Below are 24,123 nucleotides of genomic sequence, written 5' to 3'. Positions count from 1 at the left end.
AATGACGACATCTGTTGTGACAACGGAAACAGACAGCCGCTGAAAAATGATTGAAGTGTTCTAGTTAGAAAGCAGTTAGTCTAGTTGGACACGCCAACTATCTTTTTTGGCTGAGGTAACGGAAAACATAGGGGCTGGAAACAATATAATATTAAGATACATTTAATTAATTTTATTTTTTTTAATTTATTTAATTAAGCTTTAATTGGTGGCGAGTAGCTCGAAAAACGAACAAAAAGTTCAACGACGATAAAAACATAATGATTAAGAACTATCAACATACAGAAAAATTTGAATCGTGTAAGTTTCTCGTGCGAAATTTCGCAGTATTTTTCAAAATCTTCGGACGTAAATCTGGCCGCTTGTGGTGGTCTAATGATGGGATGATCGTGGATGGTAAGTCCGTTAATATCGAAACTTACATGGTTGAACAAACCATGAAACGGACTTTTCTAGAAATGTTTACAGCTCACCAAAAAAAAACGGCTTTATCAATATCTATACAGCTAGTATGATTTTTTGTAAAGTTTATGCAGGATCTAGGAAGCTAACATATCTCGTACACGGTCTGGAAGCATATGTAGTGAACGGCTTAACTGTTCTTATCTGTTCATTATGACTTAATTAAAGGTTCATTAAAGCAGACTGCAATTATTTATCTAGTGGAATTTTAGTCACCATTTATTTAAAGTTTGCCTACGGTAGGATACCATCACTGTTGCGAGGATGCCGTTTGTTCAGAATCTGCCACGTGATATCGCCGACATGAAAGATGATACTGAGTAATACCAGCAAATTGTTAGGAACAGACAGGCAGCAAGCAGGCCAATTATCATTTGCTCAATCTGAGAACGGGACCGTACAATCTCCATCGAGCGAAGAAGGTTAGACGCCTGACCTTGCGGGCAACTATCATCACGGTCGTCCGTATCTGGTTTATTCCCCCTTGACTGTGCTGTCCTGGATTTCGCATTACTCATTCGGCTTTTTGGGGTCTGGGACTTTTTAGGACCAGCTCTTCTTGACTGAGGAGCTTTTGACTTTCGTCCCTGCGATTTTCGTCCTAATTGTGATTTCCGTCCTATTTTAGACTGCTTTTTTACTGCTCTTGACTGGCGAGCGGCAGCACCCTTCAACATACGTTTAGGCTTAGTTTTCTGAGAAGATCTTTTCTTGGACCCGTGCTTGCTTCGTTTTCTTGTTCGTACATTTTGCGGTACAGGAACAGCCTCGTTATCACCACGGCTGTGCAAATCTATGGGGTAATGTCTTCTGCTCACTGCGCCTAGCTTTGACCTTCGTTTGCTAGATTGGTGCTTGGCACCCTTTTTTGAGGGTCTACGCCCCTTCGTAGCTGGTTTTGACTTTTTAGGTTTAAAATTAGCCTCGTCACGAGCGGGACTAGCGTCTTTCGGAGTGACATCCTTGCTTTTTAACGCTTTGGAGCCAGGCTTTGATCGCCGAGTGTTTTTTGATGGCTTCTTTGAGCCTCTAGATGAACTGGTTCTTAGTGACTTGTGGGAAGACTTGGTCCTTATGGACGGTAACCTAAGTAAAGATCTCGATCTTCGTGACTTCACAGTTTTCTTCTTCGAGGACTTTCGTGAGGCTCGCTTGGGTGAGAATTTTCGCAATGGCTTCGAACTTCTTGTTCCAGACGTACTTGAAAGTTTAGACTTCTTCGGTGAAGACCTCACTGCGTATTTGTTGAATGCTGGTTTGGACGTTTTAGACGAAAGCTTAAACTTTTTCGGTGAAAACTTCGACGAAATCTTAGACTTTTTCGATGAAACCTTTGGCTTCTCTGATGATGGCCTAGATTCTTTCGACGATGGCCTAGATTCTTTCGACGATGGCCTAGATTCTTTCGACGATGGCCTAGATTCTTTCGACGATGGCCTAGATTCTTTCGACGATGGCCTAGATTCTTTCAATGATGGCTAGATTCTTTCAATGATGGCCTAGATTCTTTCAATGATGGCCTAGATTCTTTCGATGATGGCCTAGATTCTTTCGATGATGGCCTAGATTCTTTCGATGATGGCCTAGATTCTTTCGATGATGGCCTAGATTCTTTCAATGATGGCCTAGATTCTTTCGATGAAATCTTTGGCTTTTTTGATGATGGCCTAGACTCCTTCGATGAAATCTTTGGCTTTTTTGATGATGGCCTAGACTCCTTCGATGAAATCTTTGGCTTTTTTGATGATGGCCTAGACTCCTTCGATGAAATCTTTGCTTTTGATGATGGCCTAGATTCTTTCGATGATGGCCTAGACTTTTCGATGATGGCCTAGACTTTTTCGATGATGGCCTAGACTTTTTCGATGATGGCCTAGACTTTTTCGATGATGGCCTAGACTTTTTCGATGATGGCCTAGACTTTTTCGATGATGGCCTAGACTTTTTCGATGATGGCCTAGACTTTTTCGATGATGGCCTAGACTTTTTCGATGATGGCCTAGACTTTTTCGATGATGGCCTAGACTTTTTCGATGATGGCCTAGACTTTTTCGATGATGGCCTAGAACCTTTCGATATGGCCTAGAACCTTTCGATAATGGCCTAGAACCTTTCGATAATGGCCTAGAACCTTTCGATAATGGCCTAGAACCTTTCGATAAAGGCCTAGAACCTTTCGATAAATGGCCTAGAACCTTTCGATAATGGCCTAGAACCTTTCGATAATGGCCTAGAACCTTTCGATAATGGCCTAGAACCTTTCGATAATGGCCTAGAACCTTTCGATAATGGCCTAGAACCTTTCGATGATGGCCTAGAATCTTTCGATGATGGCCTAGAATCTTTCGATGATGGCCTAGAATCTTTCGATAATGGCCTAGAATCTTTCGATAATAGCCTAGAATCTTTCGATAATAGCCTAGAATCTTTCGATAATAGCCTAGAATCTTTCGATAATAGCCTAGAATCTTTCGATAATAGCCTAGAATCTTTCGATAATAGCCTAGAATCTTTCGATAATAGCCTAGAATCTTTCGATAATAGCCTAGAATCTTTCGATAATAGCCTAGAATCTTTCGATGATAGCCTAGAATCTTTCGATGATAGCCTAGAATCTTTCGATGATAGCCTAGAATCTTTCGATGATAGCCTAGAATCTTTCGATGATAGCCTAGAATCTTTCGATGATAGCCTAGAATCTTTCGATGATAGCCTAGAATCTTTCGACAATAGCCTAGAATCTTTCGATAACAACTCTGGCTTTTCTGGCGAATGCCTAGATTTATCTGGCGAATGCCTAGATTTTTTCGATAACAACTCTGGCTTTTCTGGCGAATGCCTAGATTTTTTCGATAACAACTCTGGCTTTTCTGGCGAATGCCTAGATTTATCTGGCGAATGCCTAGATTTATCTGGCGAATGCCTAGATTTATCTGGCGAATGCCTAGATTTATCTGGCGAATGCCTAGATTTATCTGGCGAATGCCTAGATTTATCTGGCGAATGCCTAGATTTATCTGGCGAATGCCTAGATTTTTTCGATAACAACTCTGGCTTTTCTGGCGAATGCCTAGATTTTTTCGATAACAACTCTGGCTTTTCTGGCGAATGCCTAGATTTTTTCGATAACAACTCTGGCTTTTCTGGCGAATGCCTAGATTTTTTCGATAACAACTCTGGCTTTTCTGGCGAATGCCTAGATTTTTTCGATAACAACTCTGGCTTTTCTGGCGAATGCCTAGATTTTTTCGATAACAACTCTGGCTTTTCTGGCGAATGCCTAGATTTTTTCGATAACAACTCTGGCTTTTCTGGCGAATGCCTGGACCTATCTGGCGAATGCCTGGACCTATCTGGCGAATGCCTGGACCTATCTGGCGAATGCCTGGACCTATCTGGCGAATGCCTGGACCTATCTGGCGAATGCCTGGACCTATCTGGCGAATGCCTGGACCTATCTGGCGAATGCCTGGACCTATCTGGCGAATGCCTGGACCTATCTGGCGAATGCCTGGACCTATCTGGCGAATGCCTGGACCTATCTGGCGAATGCCTGGACCTATCTGGCGAATGCCTGGACCTATCTGGCGAATGCCTGGACCTATCTGGCGAATGCCTGGACCTATCTGGCGAATGCCTGGACCTATCTGGCGAATGCCTGGACCTATCTGGCGAATGCCTGGACCTATCTGGCGAATGCCTGGATTTATCTGGCGAATGCCTGGATTTATCTGGCGAATGCCTGGATTTATCTGGCGAGGGGCTGCCCGTAAATCTGGACTGCTTCGAAAGATTAGATTTTTTGAACGTAGACTTGCCTGAAGATCTGGACTGTCTATATTTTTCAGGTTTTGATCTTGCACTAAACAAAGACAGTCTCGGTCTTTTGGATTTTCGTGAAGATCTTTCAGAAAACTGTTTCTCAAAGGGTCTTGTTGACTTTTTGGGTGGCTTGTTAGGTTTATGCAACGACGACAGTCTTTTCGATATTGAGGGCTTCGTTAATGCCCTAGACCTACGTTGCTTCAACCTATCGTCTAACTTCGGTCTAAACCTCCTGCGATAAGGTTGTTTTGATGATCCATGTTTTCTCGTATCACTAGGAAACTCAGACGAGCCAGGCTTATGTTTCCAACTCAGCCTAGACGTTTGGGGGCTTTTGCTTTGCAGGGACCAATTTTCAAACTCGTTTCGAGGACCTCTCTTTCCAATTGATCGGATCCGTCCTACTAGGCCCCCAAGTAGGTTCGAGATCTTACGCTCACGTTTCGGTACCTTTCTTATACGCCTATCACTTCGCGACTCTGAATCCTGGTATGCTAGTCGACGCGTCGGCAACCGTGAACGAGGTTTTACGGAACGCTTCTTTGACGGCATTCTTTTTGAAGTGCGTGATTCCTTAGACGGGCTGTGGCTAGTTCTTGTGGAAATGACCGCACTGATTCGCTGGTCATTATCCTTCTGAAAAATTGGTTCAAGTTCTTTAGCCAGGAGTTTGATATACTCCGGATTATCGCACTCTATAATTACTTCTTCCTTTTTTCGGACTGTGGTCGTCTCCGTCGTCTTGCACTCTTCAGGCATCAGACTTTGAAGTGCAGAAGAAACTGAACCTGAACCACCTGATAACCGAGATCCCTGTGGATACACAGTCACATTTAGTTTACTAATAATAAACGCCTGTTCATTATTAATGTTTCTACCGTTGTATGGGTGCTAGACTTACAAATATTTTAGCGACTCTCAGCGGAGTCGCTAAGAAAGTGTTCTGGAATCGACTCATTGACCTTGGAGGCTGTACGCCTGCACTGTAGACATCCCAGTCATCCCTAATGCTTTTAGAAGAAATTGTCACCAAATATAGCTAACATCAATTAATCTGTTAAAAAAATCAAAAATGCTTGATAGGCTTCTTCACTGTTGTTCACTTTAGGGTCACCGGATACAGACCAACCTTCAGATGAAGCGCAATACATGTATAATAGAGACAATTTCGTATTGTTCAACCTTTCTCACTTTTGGCATTACCCCGAAAGCTTCATAAGCACTTCTGTCGATAAGAACTTTTTGAACTTTAGCGCGATAATACTGCTTGCAAACAACCCGAATCGACTTACGCGATGTCTAATCAGCGTCGAAATACCGCCACTTTACTAAAAATATTACCGAGAAATCGCATTGCAGCTTAGTTTCACCACTCTACACAAGCTTAACCTTTAGTCGAACAGTCTCAATGTGTAATATAATAATATAATTCTTTTGAACGATGCATACGTTCTCCAGCACAAATTAAGTATCCCGTGGTCGTACAGTCAAATGAGACAGCTTCTGAATGAGCAATCTCTATGAGAGTTGAACAAATAAAGATGACTTTGATTACCAACCCACCTCATGTGGGCAATAAAAGGTCATTGCATCATCTAATCGCTAGAACAACGCGTTAGGAGCGGAGCACAACCCGAACGGTCGCGGACGCAATTTTTGAGGCAACGGACATGGTCTTCTACAGCTTCTATGTTTGAGCTCGCGAGGAGGTTCGTCTCCGATTGTCGATAGTTATTATTTGATTTTATCTTCCGGCACAACTACCCTGATAGGCACAAAGGGTATCAGCACCTGTTCAGAGGAAAATCCTGCACACTTAGTACTGTCACTATTGAAGACCGCTTACCTTTCGGGATCTCCGGCCCGACCACGATGGCATCCTGCCAATTTCGCTTCGTTTCTACGATCGAATCACGATCCTCGGAATTTTACTTCGCCAGCCCTATATATAGACTATATCTGTATATATCGTTGAATAGTAGAATAGATATAATGCGTTTAAACGTGCGTAAGCAAAGCTGAGTTTATTTTAGACATGGATACCTTTAATGCTAGATAATGCTCTAACGTTAGGAAAAGAGCGTGCGAACGTTTACAGTATATGCTTTTATTTGCCCCCTAAGTTCATCACTGTGTTAATTGATTTTTGACGACCTGCTATTTCCATGTAAAATGTGTGTACTGACTACTTTCAACAGTAATTCGGCTAGTTGTCTGTTATCGTCGGTCACCAAATGGTACCGCATTCAGTTGCTACATGGGAAGGGACGAAATCGATAGGGTCGGTCATGCACTTCAATGGACAATTCGTCATCGGTTACCGATGCCAAATATTCTTCGCCTGTTTTCAAAGCGCACTCATATGCGCGATGTCTAGTATAACCTATTTAGGCTTAATACTATAATTATTATAAAAGCTCCGCCCCTGTTGAATTCTTCATAGACTATATATTATGAATATGGTTTTTAATTCATGTACTCTATTCCCGTTCAGAACATGCCTGACACCTCTGAAGATCTTTATGGTCGAAATCATATTAGATATGGTAAGCAGATTACCCAATGAACTGTTGCCGTTTATGGTGAAATTTTATTCAATTTTGACAGGAAGAAGTAGCTTCCTCCTAGAGAGATATGTAGACATTTGTTGGCGGTAAGGACAATGTTCCGTATATTTCGGGTAATCGATTGCGTTAGTATCAGTTAGTGGTGGTCTGAGAAACCGTACGAGGAGCTTACAAACATCGATAACATCTCTGCCAGCTTATATAGTCAGCATTAATACGATCAAAAGCAGTTACAGCCTAATGATAAAAAGTAATCGGAGTCAGAACTAGTCATTACTTGTTGCAGTGACTAGGTACGTTGATTTTCCAAGTCTCGGATGACTTAGTAAGACGAAGGTTTGTTACGCTGATTAGAACTGGCCGATAGCCCCCACGCGGGGTAATCTGAACTACCGGCGAAAAGACACGTACTCATTCGCTGAGGGCTTATGCGCCATCAAGTAACCAGAGGTACAAATATTCAATGTTTTAGTTTGTCGGGTGTTGTTCGAAACATTTTTCAATCCGAAATACAACAAGCCATCGATACCTGCAACCAAACCAAAAACGTGTCGTTAACTATTTTGACTTAACAAATACACATAATTTCAATGTTTGCCAATTCTCGAGGACCCTTGAAAGGTTATTTTCACCATAATCAACTCATACTTGATTATTCATATTTTACATAAATAACTTCCTTTATTTGCACAAATGTGTAGCAACTGTAAGCATCGTTAGTGGGATTCGAAGTTATGCCCCGTACACCTTTTCACCTAAAGCCTTTGTGTCTCACTAGTATTGGTATAAACGTCTCGAGTATCATCGGCTGTACTTTGTGAGGGGGCTAATGATTTTAATCACTTCCCGAGTTTTTACGACAGCAAAACTGGCGCGCTGTGCCCTTATCGATTTGTGGGCGGCTTGCTATTTTGAATAGTAAAGATGGGCGCCTAATGCGTTGCCGCCATCATGGCAGAGTCTGGTTCGGTGTCTGTTATATGGTGATGTTTGTAGAAGATTTACGTTGGAGAATTTTCACATGGTAACGAAGGTAATATTCGCAGAGAGGCAAACGTGACCACGGTTGCCAGAGCTCGGCAGAGGCTGTGCTCCAACATACAGGTTCTTTCATTTGAACTAAAAGCGGGATGCTGCACCGTATACCCTGTATGGCCTAATTTCATAGTAGCGTTAATATTTAAAGCCTATGCAAGTGCTTTATAAATGAAGGAAAACATCTGCATTCCGTTACAAAGTTTTGTCGATTTCAAACGCCACTCGAGCACTTGATGTTATAAAATAAGAATGTTCCCGATCGCTGAATACAATCTGTGTCTATAAACTACGTGCAGCGTACCCTTCTATTTGCTATTATTTACTTTCGCTCGTTCCGAGAGGATAGCTTTTCCTTGCGAATCCTGGTCTGATCGATGAAATCCTTTTGGTGTGTTTTTAGATCGGCCAGAAATTATTGTGACACATGCAACGCGACTGTCTCTTACATGTAGGCCTATGTGGTCTGAGGACAAGCGGAGTAATATAATTGAGGAAATGCTGGATTGATGCAACAGTATTCATGTTGTATTTCTCTATAAAAGAAGTTTCAAGCAACTTCGCTGGGAAGTTATCTCTTTTACAACACAGAAATAGCCCAAATATCCTGTTGGGACAATGCTAGCTAACGAAGGAAAATTTAGAGTTTCGAAAAGCTTCACAGTTGCACCTGTAAATTATCAGCGGGATGAAAGTCTTTCAAGACAGCCAAACGGCATATTAATTTTTTCCTTTATGGGAATATGTTACGCAGTGAAGGGACAAGAAGCCATGTTGACTTAGGTGTAGTCTTAGAAAGGACTATTTCGCCCACGCATGATGGCTATTGTCCAGTGGCTTTCAATGAAAAATTACTATCATGGGAGTTCCAGAAGCCCTTTAGAACAACGATAAATGTATTTATTTCTCAAAGCCTAAGCCAGAGTTTAAAAACTCTTGAGGTCTTCCGAAGGGAGCTTCTTTTAGAGACAACACTGATTGTATCTTTTCCCGAATAGTAGAACGGCTTGGCTAAAGAAACTTAACAACAAAGAAGTTCACTACTGATACATCGAAACTTCAGCTCAATTTCTTCTTCTTCTCAGGCACCATAGGTTTAGTTGAGCTTTTTTTATTTTGATAAGAGATTGTTGATTGCTGCCCATATTGAATAATGATACCTCAGTAGCTAGTAGTGGTTAGCTAATAACAAACCTATTTCGAAATCTGACTTGTTTATATCTGGACACATCGTTCATCCACATAAAAAGTATTTAAAATAAACTATTGAGCTTTCACCATCATCACTATCCTTATTGCTTATCTCCGTAAGAATCTATATAAGCTACATAAACTTATTAATTTAGAAAAGTTTGTGCACGCAATGATCTAGACGAAATCAAGAGTCGTTATCTGCTATTGCCTAAGACATCATTATCTAATCACACGGATATACATGTTCATATATCTATCTTGAAAAAAATCAGCAAAACCACCTGATAAACTTACTGTTATAAATGAGATATTCATGGAAGCTTCTTGAAACACTTTATAGGCCAATTTTGTAGCGTAAATGCATATGGACATATCTGTCAAGAATTAAAGCAATAGAAAGTTTTATTTTATATTGACTAGTGAAATACATTAAGTCCTTAAACGGAAACCGTTTGGCGGGTACATTAGCCAACGGGAATTATGATTGCATGGTACTATTACTAGTAGCAGCAAGATCATTAACCCAACGGTTAGCGGGGCTTATTGTGATGTATCATTACTAATGTTTTTTAAGGCGGATAGGAATCAGACTTGATGGAATACGTTTATTTTCTATTCCTGGTTTGCCTCAGTAAGCCTTTTAAGAAGTCAATAAAAAAAGAGCGTTTTTTTGTCGTGAAAAATATCTTACAATTAAATAGAAAGAAGGGAGAGTCCAAATAGAGTCCTTTCAGTAAAATCAGGTTTCGTTGAAAGTTCTCAGCGCGCGATTTAGACAAAAATTCTCGAGTTTAGCAGTTATTGCTTTTGTAGAGTAAAGTCCATGAGAAACTCTATGGCAATTGCTATACGACGGCCTGCAATCGTTTCTCGTTAACGGTAAGAACGTAATCGTATGGCTAACTGTATTTATTCTTAATTGCAGGTTCACTAAGTAAAGCGTTGTGATTCAAATAGACAATCACATCTGCCCAGATAGCCTGCTCTGATAGTATAAAGCTCAACGGTGCACGAAGTAAACGTTTGGTTTGGTAGAAGGTTGACTTACCTTTTAAAGGTGACCAATTTAAGCCTTAAAGATGTTTATTATTGTTGCATTAGTTAGGTCGTTCAAAGGAGGCAACGGTGCTCACCCTATCTTTCGAAGTAGTGCCAGCGCTTAGCATTTCGCTTCCTAAAGGGAAGTATTTCCCGTGACGGTTGCGGACGAACAGAAGAAGAACGCCTGTCTGTGAGAAGCGGGTGTTTCATTCTACCCCTCTTTAGACCTTTGTATTCCACAAACAGTGAAGAACGCCTTACTGACGCCTTCTTAAAAAGAATAGTTTGTCGCGGTAAAAATAAAAGGAGAGCTTCTCGTACCTAATAAGAGATTATCCATACACACACGCATGCCAGACATTCGTACGCAAACAACGAGCGACCTATAACTTAGTAGCTCTGGACTACCCAGAGTACGTGTTTTGGGCGGATAGATACAATTAGAAAAATGGTCACCACGATAATGAACGAATTCTAACTGTTGAGTATTCTCTGACTGCTTTGAAAGCCCATTTTGATATATCATGGGTAGAACTGTGACGGGCGATCGTTCCATATCAAATATGCATTAGTCAAGTCAGTACACGAGAAGTTTTACGAACTCGTACCTTTTTAGTAACTGTCTTTGAATGCAACTGTGGACGGCGCGTTTTAAGGTTCTTTTGGTGCTCTACTTAATTAGCATATGCTCAAAGATTCAACGGAAATAATACTAATAAAAGGAAACCTTCAAGTAAGTATAGCCCAGCTCAGAGGAACTATATGAGGCCATCTCTGCCAGCTAACAATTAATAACCTAAGCAACGTAAAATTATATTGTAGTTTAACCAATAGACTATATTTTTTTAATTCGAATCTAAAATTAAATTTCCTCTTAAAACTGACAAGGCACTTCTTTTTAAAGACGGGTTCCTGCTGAACAATCATCCTTCTTCCCTGGGTAGCTTGGATAATGTTTTAGCTGCTGCCTATAAGACGCCCGCATAGTGGTAATAGAAACCGGCAGTTCTTCTTACTATGGACGCGCTGTCTTATTACGACTGTTGACTTATCCATACTTCCCCAACAGAAACCGTTATGTTCTGCTGATTTAGGAACCCTCGAATTCTGCGTAACGTCACGTCTAGGCAAGACGCTTCTCGTTGCTGATAGATCACCGCGTTGGTCCCCGCCAGATGACCTCTATATCGTCCCTTTATCGGCTACTCCCATACAAAGGACAAAGACGCAGGGGAAACTAGCTATTATCCAGATGGCTGCTAAGAAATAGCAGTTACAAGTCCGCCGTTACGGCAGAGTTAAAAAATGCGACCGGGTTGTCTGCCATTGCCGGGTCTACCAGTTCTCTCCCACGACGTATTTAGCAAAGGTCGTTCTTTGGCCAGTTGGCAAGTAACGTAAGTTATCGTTTGTTGATCACTGGAATGGAACCACACGAAATTTGTGTCTAGCCAGTAAAGCGGTATAAGAATCTGGCCGTAAGCGAGCGATTTAGACAATGCTTGAAAGATTTCGAAAAGTTTAGCTAACTTTAGGACTCGACAAGCGAACCACATTTTATACACGGGGGGGTCGATGTCGTGTCTAACTACATGTTCGACGCATGTCAAAACCGCTAATACCTTCAAAGTTGAAACGGGTTTTGGTAATTAGATGTATGTACATTCAGCTTAAGTGGCGATAAAACAAAAAAAAAAAATACTGATATGGAACTTTAGGAAAAACTTGTTATTAACAGTCAGAATATGTTATTCATAACTTCATAGGTCTGTAACATTGAAGTTCCACATTGATGCTAAAAACAAAGCTATGAAATTCCCGATTTGACTGGCTGAAAGGAAAAGGTCCCGCATTAAATACCCGATCCGTTAACTTTGTTAAACATTTGCCCGCGTCATAACAAGGTCTCACCATATTTAAGACTAAAGAAGTCTTGTCTTGTCCCATAGATTAAGCAGAATAGAATTCATTCGCATACTCTGCAAAGATCGAGGACTTAAGGCTCGCCTATATACGACAACATTACTTTGAAATGTACCTAATCATTTATTAACATAATTTAATTCAAATGGCTCGGTAATTAAGGAGGCTTTATAATAAGGATATTGTAATCAAACAGTTTCGATTATCTTTATTATATTTACGCTACAAAGAAGTATTGGCAACATTTTCGCAGTTTACTAGCGTTAACTAAGTATCATGCAGTCAGCGCCCCCACCAGACAGTTCCAAACCAAATAAACGAAGCTGACCACGAAAAGGCTTAATATATAGATGCCACACTAATTCACACAAACGAAAACCGCTTGATCATATTTTCATCAGTGAAACTCCACAGGAACGCAATAGAGCCGCTTCTAGAGCAGTTGATCCTAGGTGATAAAAGTGGGTCAGGCACGATAATAGAAATTAAAAATGTAGTTCTCAATCAGTGGCAAAATCCAGATTGACGTCCCAGAGCGTGATGTCATGGGTTTAGAAGGTACGACAGGATTGCACATTAGGAGTTGCATGCGACTAGCAATACTATCGACTCGGACCTCTACTGTGAGCAATCGACCGGTCATAATAAGTCATAGATGAAAAAAACTAGTGAATAGAAAAAGCATCGCCTTTATTATTAGCGTATTACAATATCAGACCATATGCTTTTTTAGCTATTTGACAAACACTGGGAGAATTTGTGCAAAAAATTTCTATGCATCCGCCATATATATCACCATCAGCCTATACTTTACTGGGATCTCTGCAGAATTTCTTTACTGGTGTTAATTTAATTCCAATGAAAAAATGCAAAATTACTTAATACGATTTTTCATTGAAATTAAATTAACGGAAGTTCTACAGTGACAAAATTAAGGTATTATCAGGAAAAGAGCAGAAAGGTCGTAGATCAAAGCAACACAAATTTAACTTATTTTTTGCCAACTCAAAGAACATATATATATATATATCGTAATTAAAGGGTTTGTAACGACGGGACCAATGTGTGGGTAATACCAAATTACACCCTAAGAAGTATAAGTTCTGATTGTTTAATGGAACTTCATAGCGTATGCGGTTAAAAACGGAAATTCCGTTAAGCTATCAGTACTTATTGGGGTTAGCCTGAGGTTACCTAGTGCTGTTACAAACCTTTTAATTAGCTGTTAGGTGTTAGCTACTTGATCGCAACTCTGGAAACACATATGCATCGATATTCTGGGGCGTAAATCGACTTTAGAATCTATACATTTCTCATGGTATACTTTGTAAACCAAGATAGACAGAAACAGAGTTTTGCGTTTTGCATAAATCGTTACGCTGTCAACTTCTTTAACCCTTTTAGTAGTTATTATAGGGAAAAATTGGTGTGGCTTATTGTTTTACTATTCTATTTATGGTCATTGTCCGTGCCTTTGTATCCGTCTCCATGCCAATAACATTACGCTGCACTACTCCATCCTGAAAGATACCTGTCTGGACGCACTGCAACTAAAAACGCTCGAACTAAAAGTATATGCGCAGAAACAGTGACCGATAAAGATGTATGGTAAAAAAGCATCTGTCCGTAAGGTCGAACTACTGCAAATGTTGGAGTCTCTTCATGCGAGTAAATGACAAGTGAACTACGACAACTTCTACGGTACGGGAAGATTCGATCTTTGAGATGCGTCTGAGGTCAGAACGGGTCTTGAGTGGGTATCTTCCCTTTCATTGCACTTCTTTCACTCGTAACGAGCGACGGATTAGTTATTGATGATCCGATTCATGGTCAGTGGGGGGAGGGGGGGTCCTCTGTTTTCTTTACAGGTATATGCATAATATAGAGGCAGATACGTTTGGATGTTTACCTTTTTCAATTGCTGCCCCCTACTAATGAAGGAATTCTGCAAGCCTACTGGTCCGTTTTCTGTCAGTTTTGCATCTTAGTAGAGGCTTAATATATCGCTCTTTTGTTGGCGGTCATACAGAGTCAGTCATCAGTCATTACCTAGCTTTGCGAAGTAAAGAGGTGAACGGACGTTTGGTAATTTCTGTGCACTCCCATATTACATTGCGTAGCTAAGTACTACCACCACTGCCAACATGTGCTGACGGCTTATAGGGTTGATCTATATGCGTATATGTTCATCCTCAAGCTTTCTCTATATCTAAAATAGCTTCCTTACGGCAGTAGGGAACACGTACCAGGGAACGACTAAGAATTAACTGCTTTCCTTTACATTTTCCACTGCAGTCTCTCATTCACTGATAGTCCACATCAGTCACAACAAGCCAATGCTAGTCTTATGTGTCTTACACTTTGAACCAACTCCTCGACCGCGACCAGCTACGATCGTACGTTATTAGGTTTCTGGGCGGCAGATGAGGGATCTGACTAGCGTGTGTCATTGGCTGGGCCCAGAAGGGACTGCTAGCCGCTAGTAGATCGATTACCCCCTATTGCAAACGCCAAAACCTGCGCTCTAGAGTCGGCCTTGGGCCAGTACCATATTTTCCATGCTGTTGTCTTGGTCTCGTTGACTATTCGCATCTTGTTGTACCCACGCCCTCTCGGTAGTCGCTCGAGCTACTCGTAAGAAACGGGAGTCTCTGGTATGACTGCGCACTGCTATCTGGTCTCACCTGGCCTAAAGGGATAATTCTTCTCTGCTCTTCGTTTTGATTTGCCGGCTACCCGTTCCAGCGAACTCCTAAATAAATTTTGTTTATAATAGTTGGTGTTTCCAATAATATTCGGTACTAGATTGGATGTGAACAGGTCCCAACGCACGGAAAGGCACAAAGTAAATTATCGTATAGATAAGTTATTTATCTTCGAAATAGACCATGGGATTTTATCACAGAGAACTAAGCTGTGAAATGTGTGCTTGAATTTTTTCGCCAAACCATTTTCAGAGCGGCATCCTCGGGAATTAGAAAGTCTAAAATAGAGCATGGCTACCCAATGTTCGTTTTGTATTTTACTGCGTGTATCTTCCTATATATCGTGAAACGTCTGTACCCTCGACGCAGGCTGTTTCCCTAGGTCCACCTGAAAGCAGTTCATGCTAAGTATAGTTTGTATTTTGCCACAAAATCTGTTATATCTAGTTAGGATCTCTCGCGATAGACTTATTATGCCTGAATCCCTTTCGCCTCTCATTCAAAAGCTAGTCTTGTTTTCAGCTCACCCCAGCAAATTACATCCAGAGAAAATCTGCAAACATCTTTTACGATGCTACTTTTCTATGCTGCGGTTCTGTTGTTCTGTCATTTGGAGACGGACAGGTATGTACCCTCATTGAGCTCGCTTGATCCTCCGTCTTCCAATAACGCTTATCTCTACTTTCATCTTTGCCTCTTAGCGATTACTTGTAGAACGCTACCTGAGATGTTGGCCACGCAACTTCTCCGATGATGATATCCATTAAGAACCGCTATTATGAAAAGCGTAATAGACGTTAAGTGTTTTACTAGGACCTAGCAACCTAACGATGTTAACGCTTTCAGAATGCCTCCCAATGGCTCGCTCACGACGTATTAGCTGTACGTGTTGAACAAAATCTAAACTTTCATTGCAGTACTGTGCCATTAATCTAAAATATTTCGAAACAATCAGTAGCTTTTAAAAGAGTTGCAGCGTTAGATTCATAATACGATATAATTTTTCCTTTTAAAATTGCAAAATTTAATTAAAACGACAGGCGAGGTGTTGCGCATTTTTTTCATCAATGTAGTTTGCAATATATATGTAAGCGATCCCGTCCGTCCTAGTTCTACGACCCTTCAGACTTAATGTTCAGGTCGCCATTGAGTAATACTTAAGTTCTACGAAATAAAAATGTCTGTGATTTGAGCGTGAAATCACTGCTAGACTGCTACCTGTCTGTGTGGCAGGTTTCTTGAGCGATACGTAAGTAGAGAACCTTTCTTTATCGACCAAAGCTGTACGTAGATCACAAAATAATTGGTTCTTTTCAAAACAACTTGAAAGTCTACTTCCGTTTCTTTATTATATGTACATATAGAGATTGAATCTATCTGGTGATAGCTTTGAAACAGTTGGAAAAAATGTTCATCGCTAATCTGTATTTCTATGGTTTTAGCAAGCATTATATTTGATATCTGCACTCAATTGCAGTGCAATACCTGACAGGTATATTTCGCTAGTCCTCTAGGGGATATAAAGAATTTGAATTTATATTAGTCTCAACTTAACATATGGGAGATGTTATAAAAATTTTAGTCAGTTTAAAAACTCTCCTCCAAGTATTGCGTATTGGATCTATTGTGGGTCAATCTCACTCAAATCTAACTGGTCTAAACTTTCATTGCAGTACCTTGCCATTAACCTAAAAATATTTTTCTGGATTAATTATATTCGATTCAGAAGTTTGATCTTAATAAGCCTCCCAATGCTGTCCGGTGTTCGAGCAGAATCGACAGCGTAAACGCAGACCGAATCTCGATCAGGCGGTATTCTGCTTCTTCCAATACTAGTCTTTTGGCAGTACATGAAATGTTGATTATTTTGATCTTCCCGCTATGATAGCAGACGACGAGATCGTAGCTATAGGTCCATCCGTTCGGCTATCCGAGCCGTTGTAATTTTTTTCGGACGAGTGATGGGATCTCTTCAGGGTCTTGTTGTGCCGACCACTGAATGTGTATGCGAGCAAAAAGGTTCGAATTCGTCGCTATCACACGAACAGAGTTGCAACTCGTGCTACATGGCGAGATCGTTTTAATTGCTTTCCAAGCAACGTAAGTATCTTACGTGACGCTTAAACACGCACATTTCTTCGTGCTGGAGCATGAACCACATGCCAGATGTCTCACCTCAGAATGGTACGAAGTGAGCATTGCTTGCCGCTACTGGCATCAAAGCTGCTGCCCACGTACGAGGGCTAACTATTCGCGAATAAACTGGACGTGGGCTATGTAGTTCAATCGGAATTGTCTGTAGTGATTTTTGGTGATAAGGTTATAGCTTGATTTTTTCTTTACAGAAACCAGTGCATAGATTGAAGTAGTTGTTCTTGAAGGTACACTTTCTGGTCAACTAATCATATTGAACGCTTACTGAGATCGAATTTTTCTTAAATCGGCAGAAGCAACTAACGGTGTTTTCTTTCTTTCAAGGTTGAGGCGACTCGAACTGATTAATAATTAAAATGATTTATCTGTGTTAGGTTCTCCAGCTTTTCGTATGTTAGATTGTAGTAGTACGAATCACAGATAATTTTATTTATTTCACCTACACGTTAGTAAACTCTAGAAAATTAAATAGGTAGTAATTCTATATAATGATGCAATAATTTCCGGCAACCTGTAGTTAAGAATTTACAAATCATTATAGATTGGTTGGCAACAAACGAAGTAACGATTTAATCAGCATTTGAATAGGCGTACGTATTTTTAATCTTACCGAATATAGCCGTTCCAAAGTGAGTGTATAGCACACTGAGATAATTCATACTGATTTCGATTTTCGGAAGCGTTAACCGCTCGTTCATAACGCAGTGTCTTCCGAGAAGAAAAAATTAGATTAGAAAAAGAAGATTCAGTTACTCTGCTTACATAGCTTTCTTTTCTAAAGAAATGGTTTTTGAATCGATGTAGATTTCATTTCGGTTATTACTATTATTGCATTTATTTCGATACTAATTACGTTCAATCATTGGCTAGCAAAATGTCTCTGTTGTTAAAATGTGTGCCTAGAGGAAACCATAGTGCTGGTCACATTCTGTTACAGATTGAAAGTATACAATGAGATATTTTCTAGAATTTCGTTTTATCCAACATATAATTAAACAGATACATCATTGTTCCATTAACGAATCAGTCGATAAAATCTATATACAGTAACGCTATTCTCAGCAAGACTGGACCGTAAATCTGTTCGCTGTTGTTCTATCCATATAAATAAAAAAAATCTATATTCAATGAGTGAAAGATATCAAAACAATTTTTTAGCGACCTATTTTTTGTTGCTATTTTGTCGTATTAGCAGAAGAAGAAGAACAACAACAACGTCGTGCAGGAACGTCGTGTATTACTATTCTCTGTTCGTACAGTATCTTGTTGAGTAACTTCTCTGTATTTGCACCTAAATGTGCCTCGCGACTCACGATCAAGGCCGACATTAAATAAAAAAGGCCGATATAAATTGTCACCATGAACAACATCTTGTCCTTTAGCGTCAGGGACTTTATGGCATGGATCATATTTGTCACTATGCTTTCCACTTTATTTGTTTGGGGCATTTTAACTAACTCTATATGGTATATGACAGAAAGCCAAAAGGCATTCACCAGTATTGTATATGGTTAGGGCAATATGCAGGCGGTTTTAAAACTCGACGTCAATCATTAAAAGAGCGATAGAATTGAATAACTGGGAGTTCTTATTTTACAACGGAACCAAGAGGCGCGAATATTAATCTACCAACTAAAAATTTAAACTCAGGAAATAAGCTGACTTGGCAGATACAAATTGAAGATTGATTTTCTGGTTAAAACAAAATTGATATATGTGCGGGTAAAGTAGAGCGTGCTTGATCTCTAAGTCATTTCAAGCAATTAAATATAGCAAATACGATTGAAAAATAGATCAGACGATTAAACGGCATTTTATTTTAAAATTCTTTTCAGTATTTTTTGATTATGGTTTTTTTAATTTTAAAGAAAGGGCTGAGCAATATGTTCACGGTTTAGGCCTTTTTCAAACCTTTAAAGGTTAAATCCTTCTTTATAGGATCATTTAAAATCTTTAAAAACATTTATTGATGTAATTAATATCAATTAGATCTCGATTTAACGTGTTTTTAAATAAAAAAAAAGTAAGATACAGAAAACGATGAAACCGTCACGTCTGGTTTTTCTGCTTTGAAAATGAAGCTACAGACAGAATCTTATTATGGCCGGAGGCCCACAAAAATAAAACTTCGCTTTTACATGTTGGTATTATACAAATACTAACCAGGCTAACGAGATGCTGAGACAAGCTTTAGTTGTGGATTAAGATCTCACTTTAATATTAACATTTTTCGGTACAACTGAGTATTTTAACAGAATTCGATAAGAGATGGGCCTTGAAAATCAGAAAGGGCAAAAAAATTTTTTCAAACTAATGACTATACTTGTCCTGATCAGTAGAAATGACATTGGTTAGAAAAACCACCTATTTCCCCGACGAAATTTGCGCACAACTCTCGCGTTCAAATGTATACGTACAGCAATCTGAAAATGTTTTAAATCAGTTGGTACCGTAGTCCAAGTCCTATCCAATGGATTACATTATAGGACTAATGTCCGAAGTATCTAATTAATCTGAGGAACTTGTCCTGCGTTTTAGCTTGCGTCAAGATATTCGCTTGTGTAGAAAAAAAAAGTGTTACTCTTGACAGCTGTAGCTTACTTTATCGTTTGCTGACTCCATTGGCGTTTGGATAGAATCAAGAAAGACGGAGCGGAGTTTTAACTTTAAGCGATGTTTTTGGGCTACCGAGCATAAGTAAATGCTTCAGGCTTTTTTAAGTGAAAACATTTTGAGTTAAAAAAATGATGAACTACAGTTATTTATAATTTAACTCATTGCCAGGTAATTTTAGTCAGTATTAATTTAAGTCAGACAGAAAGAAATTTGCTCACACAAATACATGTTGAAGGAGATACCTCTTGAATTTATTTGCAGACATCAAGCTGCGGCATAAACATAGATACCGAAATATTACGTTCCTATTGAAGATATATCCCATTTGTTTACTTTTATAATGTTATCAAGAACGGCTTCGAGTACTGAAACACTTTGTCTGCAGCGCCTCTCTGCTGTCGGTTATATGGCCGATCAGCATCGTTGCATTAAAACCCAGATATGAGCCAACGCAGACGAATGGCCTCCTCTAGTAAGTTCTTGATTAAGAAAATGTAGACACAGGAGCGTTTTATGCTCTTCAATTTCGCATGCCTCAATTATAACTTAATACGACAGTCAGACATCACCAGCTACATAGAGATGCGATAAGGATGACTATTCTGGGCAATATACACATAACTGAGAAATATTTGAGCTTTATATTCAAATGGGTTGCACTACCCAACTTTGAGGCCTAGGCTTTAATCACTAGTCTACTATAGTACGTAGCTATTTATTGCATTTTTTTTTTACTAAACGTAGCGTGAGCAGAGTTATCTGTTTTCTGGTTTCGACTACTGAGGCATGTTCACAGTAACAGGGACGATGGCCAATCAGCGGCACTGCCTTAATTGAAAACTAAGGTGTATCCGGTGTACGACTTTTCCGGTTCTGTAGTAATTATGTTACCTCAAGTCACTGAAGTACGATGTACTCAATACATCATCTAAGTATACTGTTAACCTCACTAATTCGATGGACGCAATTTACCCGTTTCGGCGACTCCGAAAGTATTCAGTGGGCTTTTATTGGACCTTTATTGGAACGACTCAGCATACATTCATGGCTATCCGTGGAACCATACTAAGGAAATGCAGCCCTGTGACTACCGGTTTGCCGGTGTGTACAGCCAGACTGTGCAGTTAAGATGAGGGCGTCATACGAAATCGGACGTATAGATTCCCACTGTGGCGTGACGTGACGTGCCACCTTCTTCAGCCATTTAGCGGAGCGCTTCCCGTCGAAAATCAAGGGTGTGGCCCTTTCATTTTTACTGCAGACTTTCCACGAAGCGGCAGACGAAGTCCTCCATATTTTCTCCAATGCCCCCACTATCACCAACTTAGTACAAACAGCAAGCTTCGGCCGCTAAGACCCGGCGATTAATCAACCTGCGTGCAGGTATTATATAGCCACAAACGGCTGGAATAGAAGGTAAATTTATCGTAACTGTACAATTTATACAATTATATACTTCTGCTTCGAAATATAAGGAAGGGTGGGGTTATGTGCACTAAACTTTATTTGATCAGGTCTTTGGAAATAATCAATGCCGTGGGAGAAAAAGATACACCTGTACATTCGCTAAAGGCTGACCTATTATGCAACTGAAAGATTCACTACAAGTTACTAATTTTCTAGGAAATCTTAGTTAAAGAAACTCAGATCGTCGGCTCATACTGCTCCACAATGTGACGAGACACAGTGACCACATGCGCAGCATTCTTCAATCGCACCGAAGGCTATATAGGTATTGCTATTATTCATTATTCCGCCATAATGGAGTTATTCTTGAAAAATTCTGATCTATGATCGTGATTACACATACTGTAAGCATATCTCGACAATATCGTTTTGCCGAACGATCCGTTATCTCAACAAAATGACCCATTTATTTTTTCAGAGGCAACGACATTCTGCATTGCCAATGACGACATGCAGTTTAACAAGTGAAAGCCTACAATGCTCCAGTTTACCCTGACATATATATACGCATTTCTGTTACTAAGCTGATTAGTATTTAGAGCTATATAAGTATTCTTGAATTTTGTTAATTTTTCTAAAAATTAACGCCGACTGTTAGTTTCATGCATGCTTGAAATGAAAGGGGCCACCTTATGCTGGCTCATATTTTGTCTTAAGTGATCATGTAATACGATTTAATGCTGTAACTCTTATAAACGAAACATACTTTCAATTTGTTTTTGAAAAGTTAGTTTTAAGAAAGACGGAATTGACAATCGATTCTTGTTGCGAGCGGCAGGTTTGATAAGATGTGTAACCGATACTTAGCCTTACTATATAGTTTCCTCTTTTGCTTAAAAAATTTAATAAGGCGAATTGCACTAAATTTCTGACTCATTTTTCTGGCCCATATAACCCCTCTTCTATATAGTTCTAACTTCCTTTCAACGGAACATAAATTGGAACTTCTTGTAGTATGTTTTTAAGGATATATGTAAATAAAAACATATATTTTGTTGTATGTGCTAGAAGTATCATTTCTGAGGGTCTTACTCGATATGACCATCCTCCACCATGACTTAAGCTTCGATTTTCAACCTAAAGTTCTTACTAGTTATTTCCATTATATCTCCGATTTGATCCGCAAGTAATCTGTTAATGGTTACTGCTAACTTATGTATAAAAAAGAGCTCAGATGTATTAAAAATGGCTTTTTAGGGTATTCTAATGATTTTTACCTTGTCTATGATCCTTTTGTTTCTCTTGTGGAAGTCTCTTTCGAACTTTTCGCAAACCACATGAAAACAGGCGATAAACCAGATTGTCGATTTCCGGCTAAAAAATAAGCTTTTTTCTTTATTGTCTTGATGGAGGTTCCTTTATCGTGAAGAGACTGAATGATTTTTGTTCAAGTTGCAAAATCTGTTCTAAAAAACTGGCTTTTTTTGTACCAGTAATGTCAAATGAACGTATACTCATTGCGACATGCGAAGTTTTGGTTCTATTCAGGTGCCATACCCTGCGTACGCATACATGCAAGGTATGTACGAATCAGAAGCGCTCATATGCTATAGATATATTCGGCGTTTCTCAGCAGTAACTGAGGGGGATGGGAAGCGGTGGTATAACAGCAAACGGCCGACTTATCCTAGCAGTTTGTTCTATTCTGGATACACTCCAACTTATGCGGTACAGATTATTATCTAGGTACGTTTAAATATTCCCATCCTGGGCCCTATAGCAACGCGGTCTACGAAGCACAAAACGTTGAGAAAAACATGACTGTGTTATCGCCGAATACTTCTATACTTTATTTAGCCCGTCGTCGTTTCACTTAAGAATCATAAGTATAGTTCTATTTGTCAACCGGTTTTTATTCTGCATACATTGGTATATTATAATCAAAATTAGCATTTGTGCATTGGCGCAATTTTCCGCAAGAAACGGAAAGTGGAAAAAAGGGGCAGTTGTCAGACTCGAAAATGAAGAAAGGGTTCTATTCGTTCTCGTATGACCTAACAATGAAAGCACAGCGTTATTCTATTAAGAAGACCCCCTAACTTCTTATTAATCGGAGGTGATAAATGGAACGTTTTATTAAAACATGCGTCTCTGGTACGTGTAGCATACATGCAAGCTTTGTCTAGATATAGATATATGTATAGTTATCGTTATCTGTACTCATACTCATTTGCATTTTTCGCTTGTAGTCGCAAATGTCGTATTGCTCTAATGCATCTAGTAGGCTCTATTTTATATAGCCGGTCAGTCAGTAACGGACTATAACTCTTACGCGGCCGCGACTGTCTATTAATACTTTTGCGCTCCAGCTGGCGTCTATGCAAATGCGCGGTTCTCTTATATAATCCACAAAGAAGGACACTTATGGGAGCAAAGCACGCTCCATTTCCATGATAGGAAGAATCAGCTGTTCCCTGCCACAAACATAAAACAAAGTGCAGGCAAGCAGTGCTTTCTACGCACGAAAAACCCACATCTACGTGCCGTTTGCTTCTATTATAGCGATAGTACTTGTTGAATCAATAACAAATGCAGTCCAATAGCCAGTGTGAGGTTCGCAGACTTACCAAGCTCCGATTCTCTCCAGTGCCTGGGCTACTGTGCTAGTATTACTTCGCTACATTGGGTAGAATACATCCGTTCATCTGCCCAATATCACTTATATACTTTTTATTTTTTACGTCACAGTCGTCACGGTATGTAACTAACGTAAAAAGACGTGCATACATGGAATAAAGGACGCAGTTCTATTGTAAGACGGCAAGCGAATCGTAGCTTCATTCAAGCTGAATGATAAGCGCAGATTTTACAAATGTCTACGAAACACAATTTACCATTCCCAAGGTCTCTATAGAAAAATAAGTCAGGCTCCACAACTATTTGGTTCGTCCTTTTTGTCCTGCGTAACATAGATTAATATGATGCTCATGCTGTTATTATTGTTTGTATATTTGGTTAACTTCGATAAATAACTTAAATATATATAGTTCAGTATGACAGGCTTACGTTGTAGAGCTAAATGTTGGCTTAAGTGGCAGTGCATCTCCGTAAAACATTCTCTATTTAATGATCAACTGCCAGTAAAACACAAATTATTTCCAGACTCGGCCAACGAATCCATATATAATGTAAAG

At 39.6% G+C, this 24,123-nt stretch overlaps 1 protein-coding gene and 1 long non-coding RNA gene across 3 annotated transcripts; one reads left to right on the top strand and one right to left on the bottom strand.

Moving 5' to 3' along the window:
• Positions 1 to 131: 131 nt before the first annotated feature.
• On the bottom strand, positions 132 to 6,166 carry LOC111248945 (uncharacterized). The gene is made up of 4 exons (XM_086986659.1): positions 6,134 to 6,166; positions 4,693 to 5,100; positions 1,962 to 2,293; positions 132 to 1,920 (listed from the first exon to the last, which is right to left on the bottom strand). Exons 1-4 carry the CDS (start codon positions 6,164 to 6,166, stop codon positions 738 to 740), a joined length of 1,956 nt encoding a protein of 651 aa, XP_086842785.1. The 3' UTR covers positions 132 to 737.
• Positions 6,167 to 13,890: 7,724 nt separating this feature from the next.
• LOC147755972 (uncharacterized) lies at positions 13,891 to 21,989 on the top strand. Of its 2 annotated transcripts, XR_015326330.1 has the most exons (3): positions 14,845 to 16,852; positions 18,102 to 21,254; positions 21,408 to 21,989. It is a non-coding gene; the product is annotated as an uncharacterized LOC147755972 (long non-coding RNA). The 2 variants fall into 2 exon arrangements; XR_015326329.1 differs by having other exon boundaries at positions 13,891 to 21,254.
• Positions 21,990 to 24,123: the final 2,134 nt, after the last annotated feature.

Source organism: Varroa destructor, unplaced genomic scaffold (assembly GCF_002443255.2).
Source record: "Varroa destructor unplaced genomic scaffold, Vdes_3.0 BEIS01000004.1, whole genome shotgun sequence".
NCBI classification, from domain to species: Eukaryota; Metazoa; Arthropoda; class Arachnida; order Mesostigmata; family Varroidae; genus Varroa; species Varroa destructor.
The sequence above is the reverse complement of the archived record's forward strand: the minus strand, read 5'-3'. Positions and strand labels throughout refer to the sequence as shown.

Bases quoted from the DNA above. Each gene is read 5' to 3' on its own strand.
- LOC111248945 (XM_086986659.1), bottom strand. From the start codon at position 6,166: ATGCCATCGTGGTCGGGCCGGAGATCCCGAAAG. The intron at 5,101-6,133 runs GTAAGCGGTCTT...GTGTATCCACAG, and splicing joins CGGGCCGGAGATCCCGAAAG to GGATCTCGGTTATCAGGTGG. The intron at 2,294-4,692 runs GTAGGACGGATC...GAAAAAGTCTAG, and splicing joins CGAACCTACTTGGGGGCCTA to GCCATCATCGAAAAGTCTAG.